Source organism: Cajanus cajan, chromosome 7, assembly GCF_000230855.2.
Source record: "Cajanus cajan strain Asha chromosome 7, NIPB_CcT2T_4, whole genome shotgun sequence".
Taxonomy (NCBI): Eukaryota; Viridiplantae; Streptophyta; class Magnoliopsida; order Fabales; family Fabaceae; genus Cajanus; species Cajanus cajan.
Window position 1 is genome coordinate 2984562 of NC_138523.1, and position 6258 is coordinate 2990819.

Here is a 6258-nt window from a genome sequence, read left to right on the forward strand (position 1 = left end):
GTATCCCAACATATTTTTGGTCGTTGAATTTTGTGAGTCCCTTTTTTATGTAGAGAGTGTCCTTACTCAATTTTATAAAATTGTTTTTAACGTGGAGATAAAGGATTGTATACTAATACACAATTCAAGCAAGAGAAGTGTTAATAGAATCCTCTTAATATACTCTCTCTTATTAAAATTTATTAAAAATCACAAAATTAATTGAAGTAGTTATCAAATAGGATGTGAGAATCAACTTTTTGTGTTTTCCAAAAAAAAAATCAACTAATTAAAAAAAGTATGTCATGCAAATTATTTTTTTTTTTCTTTTTTCTTTTTTTTGTGTGTTCGACCAAAGTAGCAATATTTTTCAAAACATTACTTCGGTTGCAAAGATTAGAATTACCTTTCTGAAAATAACCAGAATTTAACACTCCATTATTTTTTTGGACGTGCATTAATTAACCTTGTGAGTCTATTTGTGGGAAGTGATGCTCTTTATGGCTCACTTCCATCTACTTTACAAAATGTAACTCCCTTGACATGTCTCAACCTTTCAGAAAGTAGCTTTTGTTATGTTCCATCATGATTAGGTGCGTTGAAGGGTGTTCAATACCTCTATGCTTTATCTTAACAGGCAATGATGTAAATCACATTGAGGTATCTCTTGTATCTTTTCTGGGAGACTGTTGTGATCTTCAAACATTAAATATGTCTTGAAACAATGTTCAAGGAGATGGATGCACATGGAGACTATATCTCGACTCTGGATGTATTAGGTATCATTTAATACAGCTAGATGAATCTAAGTTACTTGTTTATATATGAGAGTAATTTGGTTGGACCGTTCCTTGTAATATGATAACAAAACTTGTTAATCTGGAGAAGCTAGTGCTTTTCAATTTATATATTGATTCCTGACTGTATTACTTGTCAATTAAAACACTTTAATTCTTTCATCGAATCATTTTCATGATGTCATATTTCTAAAAGTCTAGAGCAACTTGTAAGCTTAAAATATCAAGAAACTCTTAAAATGGTACAATTCCTCGGAACATTGGTCAACTTAAAAATTTGTTCATCCCATGTCTCTGAAAATAATTTAGATGGAAACATTTCAAATAGTTTTGATCAACTTCTAAAAGTGCACAACTTTTAAGACATGTCTAAAACTAAATACTTTAGATTTTTGATATATTCACGATCTCTTCCTTTTTTACATCATTTCTGATCTCATGTTCATATCATTTAAAATAGGTTAGAAATGACATAAAAAAGAAGAGACTGTAAATATACTACAAAATATATCAGAAATATAAAACTAGTAGTTAACATGGACTTGTCAAATAACAATTTAGTGCATCTTTTCTTGAAGGAATAACATTCTTTTCAGCATATCAAGACCTAAAATTCTGTTTAGATACAATGTTAGAAGAGTTTTTAGATAATTTCTTCATTAGAAAAAAATTTATTTAATTTTCAAAAAAAATCTTTCAAAGAAACTTCTTTAAACTTGTATTCAGAAAGACTCTAAATTATACAAGTATCTGTCAAGACATATCCCTAAAATTAAGGATAGGAGACATGAAATCCCTAGAATCTCTAACATATCTCATGACCAACTTTAAGGCACAATTTCAGTTAGCATATCAAGTTTAACTTCGTTAAGCCACTCAATTTGTCCTACAATCTTTCGGGACCAATTTGCATAGGAAATCAATTATCAAGCCTTGATGATGCTTTTATTTATACCGGAAACCCATTTCTCTGTGGAACTCTTCTGCCAAATGGATGTTCTACTGATGATTTCAAACATGGCTATGAAGATGAAGACAAAGGCGGCAAAGAGGATACAGTAGAGATATTTTGGTTTTACTTTGTCATAGCATTTGGCTATGCTATTGGATTTTTGGTTGTGATTGCAAGCTTACTAATGAACAGGAGTTGCAGACATGTTTACTTTCAAAGCATTGATGAGACAACACGTACCGTAAATGTAACATTTGCAATACAGTTAGTAAATGCAACATTTGAACATTTTTTTGCCCTTGGAAGATTTCAAGTATAGTTTGCTTGATTAGAAGTTGCTTCCCCTCTTGTAAAAAACTAACAATGCTACCTGTAAGACTTTCATTGTCATGACAATAGTTTGCTCGGCATTGTGCTTTTTCAGCTAATAATTTGCAAAATATCATCTTTGACTTTCGTATTCATCAATAATCTGAGACTTCAATATATGCAGGAAGCTGATTTGAGGAAAAAATGACAGCACAGACACCACTTGGCATACCCAATTGCAGGGGATTGTTATGGTAATTGGCACCCTTGTGTGATTGGTACTCGGGAGATAAGTTATTGATCATTTATTGATAAATGTTTTTATAATAATCACTTAAAAGGAAAGTGATTACCTTTGGAACACTTTCTAAGCGTACAAATTTTGGTTCTCCGTACACTTTATTCACTATGATTCAGCTGTTTAAACAAATTTCAAGTCTCTTCTGAAAAGCAACAAGGGAGTGATGGTTAAGGAATTTAAGACACATCTAGAATTGAGAAAGATGAAACACAAAGTCTTAAAGTCTTCACTATGGAGGAATATTCTCCATTGCTTCCATTACTGTGCTTTTAAAAATTTAAATAAAGTAGATATGATACACACAATGAAGAGTAATCATTTATTTCCTCAAAAGCATAGAAATGGACCAAAACAATAATATATTTTTGCAAATCTGGAAAGGACACTACAGGAATGAGTCAGAAAAGGGAAGCTAGCTGTCTTTACTGTTAATAAGTATTTGCCTCTTGAAGATTTTTAAGTTAATATTTTATGCGTATGCCCTATAATTATTGTTCAGGAACAATGGCAACGAATGACTTGTATGCATAGTACAACTTGAAGTTAGAGAAAGCTGGTTAAATTGATTATATTTTAGTCTCTGTAACAGCAAAGGAATGCTCTATCTTCCACAAACAGTGTAAAATTTCAGATTTATTGTTGTAATTTCTAATTAAAACTTTCACACTGTGATTCCGTAATTAACTCCATTGAGGCAATGGTAAACAAATGCGTTGATTACCTTTGTGCTTACCCATCCCTGTCTCTAATTTAGCATACATGTTGAACTGTTTCAGTGTTGAGTTAACTGCAAAATTTGAAGCATCAAGTGGTATTTAACATTTGACAAGTGATGAACATGTTGAGCATCAATGACATTTAACAATTGAAATCCATGTTATTTTTTGCGTTAAAATTTAGATAGTTATATAACCATATACTTTGGTTAAAACTAAAAGAGTCCAGTAACATAACCAATGAGAGCATTCTCATTCAGTGACAGAAGCATGGGAAAACAAATAGAAAACTAAAGGTCTCAAATGCCCCAAACATTGTAAATGTGCACATGAAGAACCAATATAAATGAATATCCATTTAATGTTACCACTAGTACATAAGATATAGAAACATGGGAAAACACAAAGAAAATTAAAGGTCTCAAATGCCCTAAACATACAATTTCCCACGCCTAAACATTGTAAATGTGCACATGAAGAGAGAGATCAGTTCACATGGGTCCTGTTTGGATAAGTCTCTCCATAATACAAAATACAAAAGCAAATGGAGAGAAAAAGCAGTTCACATAATACACAAAAGCTTCCTTCATGTGAGGAAGAACCAATATTGATGAATACTGATTCAATGTTACAACTAGTACATAAGATATAGTGATGGTTATGAAAGTAATTATGAACCCTAACACCCTCTGTGAATGTCTACTATCAATTCCTGTATTGAAAAACCTAATCTTCTCACGTGATATAATAAACCAAATGAAAACAAAAAAAGTGGGAGAAGAATAAAAAGATGCAGCATCCAGATATTCTAACTCTTACAATGGATATGCAGTGCCTTTGGAGTGGTACATCTTGGCAAAACTCAAGCATAAGTGACGATCTCTATCATCCCCCCAACCTCCCCAACCTTTAAACCCTGCTTTATAGCCAGGTTGGTTTTGATAGGTGTGGACTTCCCAATCTAATTCAATGTTAGAAACTGTGTCAGGATCTTCTACATTAATGTTCACCATGCCGTTATCAATGCAAGCCTTATTCTCCCCCTGACCCTGGTGCAAACCACATCTCCCAAAATGAACGGCACTGGTCCTAGGAGCTCGCAACGTGTAAACAGGACTACCAAACGAAGGATAAACAGTTGCCCACATTGTGATATCCCAATTATAGTCATCAAAGAAACAAAATTCTTTAGCCTTGTTGTGTATTTTTCTCCAAACAGTTCGATTGAAAGAGTAACCAACATTTCCCATTCTCTCAGCAATCAAAGTAGCCCATCCTTCACCTCTAGAGTTAACATCAGAAGGTGCTAAATTTGCAGCATAACAATCAGGACACTTTCTAGGCTTCAGTGAAGTTAAAACCTGTAGATTGCGGTACGCATTGGGAAATATGAAGTGATCTTCTTCAATGAAAAGAACATGACCGGAATGATCTCTTGTCTCTCTCAATCCATCCCACACCGTGTTCATCATCCACCACCAATGATGTTTCAGTGATACAATCCTTGGCGACCGATGGTTTCCATACTGATCAGGATTCCCCTCGCAACGTTTTTTCAGGGCATCATCTTTGTCCTTGCAGTCATTAGCCGAAACCCCAGGAAACCTATCAGAAAACAGATGCGGCGAATAGGGAGCATATATTTGTTTAACTTGACAAAACCTGATACCATCAATAATCTTGTTCATATCCTCAAAGTATCCATCATGACTAACAATTAGCAAGGTCTCACTAATCCCCGCCACCCGCGAAAGGCTCTCAACAACCACTTTAAGATACTGAGGCCGGTTGTGAACATACAGAACTACAATGATATGATCCTTCGCGAGAGTTGGATGCAAATCCAAGTTTCTAGGAGGCAACCTGTTTAGCTTTTCCAATCTAAGTGACAAGTCATTCAGTTGGGGGAGATCAGGCCACTTTGCAAATTTCAAGTCATGACGGTATGCATCAACATTGCCAACATCGTGAGTCCCAATTGATGTTGAATTTGATGCAAGGAGAAATATCAGAAGCAAAACCCCACATAATGTAACAAACACTACAGATAACAGACGGCACAAGGCCACATCTCTAAGCCTAAGGCGGGGTTTCTTGGAAGCAGCCATAACAGTAGAACTAAACATCCAGTGATAACACACCAAGCATCAAAGGGATTCTAAATTCATTTACAAATTACATCAAACATAAACTACACCAGAAAATTGACAATAAGGCATGAACTAATAGTCAAAAATTGATACAGCAGAAAGGGAAGGCAAACAAAAAAAAAGAGTTTTTGAGTACCAAAAACCTATGATGCTGGCTTTGACGTTGAGATTGAAGAAGCCACAGCGAAAACCCACTTCTAGTTTGAGCTAAAGAACAAAACTTTGCACTTCCCCGGCACGTGGGAGTAGAATCAGACACGGAAACCAAGGTCGTGAGAGCAAAAGGTGCAAGACCCGTGTGAGTATGGGATCAGAAATGGCATGGGGGAAGAAAGGGGCGTGGAATTGGGTCGCATAAGAGATCAAAAAGGTGAAGGCTTGGAAGAAGAAAAGAAGGTTTATTTTATTTTTTCGGAATCAAACTTAAAAAACACGACAGAAAGAAAGAGAAGTTTGAACTGCAGGCACAAGGCGATGAACAAACCAAAGATTTGGGTCCGCTGGATCGGGTCGGGTCAGGTCAGATATGATGGCTATTTTGGATACTTATAGAACTAAGTCAGTCAAGGAAAATGGTAATGGCCACAAGTCAATCTTTTACTTCCAAAATTCGTGCTTCGTGCTTGTTACGGCGTATATTGTTATGTGCTTGAATAATTATAACAAAAATCTTACTTCGTGTATGCACCTCATCAATAGGGGTAGAAACGGGTTAAGGTTAGATTTTGTAAGTTAGTTTTAAGCTTCTTAACTAAGGATATAAGTGGGTTGAATTAGAGTCTAATTTGAATAAATCCGTTATCGATCCAACTAAAATTTAATGGATTGAATTAAATTGAATTTGTGTAATTTTTTAGAAAAACCTAATTCAACTCAACCTAATTATGAATAAGTTGGGTTGAGTTTGATTAATTAAATTAATATAATTATATTTATTTATTTATTATAAAAATTTAAATATTTTAAAATAGATATTGTAAATTCAATGTTATCGACCTATAAAACAAATAATAATATAAATTAAATTTTAAAATAAATTTATTAATTTATTATA

The 6258-nt window shown here is 34.1% G+C and overlaps 1 protein-coding gene and 1 long non-coding RNA gene across 2 annotated transcripts; both read right to left on the minus strand.

Moving 5' to 3' along the window:
- Window positions 1-1965: 1965 nt before the first annotated feature.
- On the minus strand, window positions 1966-5808 carry LOC109794989 (uncharacterized). The gene is made up of 3 exons (XR_002239521.3): window positions 5341-5808; window positions 3060-3125; window positions 1966-2480 (listed from the first exon to the last, which is right to left on the minus strand). It is a non-coding gene; the product is annotated as an uncharacterized LOC109794989 (long non-coding RNA).
- LOC109794988 (beta-1,2-N-acetylglucosaminyltransferase II) lies at window positions 3379-5343 on the minus strand. The gene has a single exon (XM_020354384.3). The coding sequence runs from the start codon at window positions 5178-5180 to the stop codon at window positions 3870-3872; it is 1311 nt and encodes a 436-aa protein (XP_020209973.1). The 5' UTR covers window positions 5181-5343; the 3' UTR covers window positions 3379-3869.
- Window positions 5809-6258: the final 450 nt, after the last annotated feature.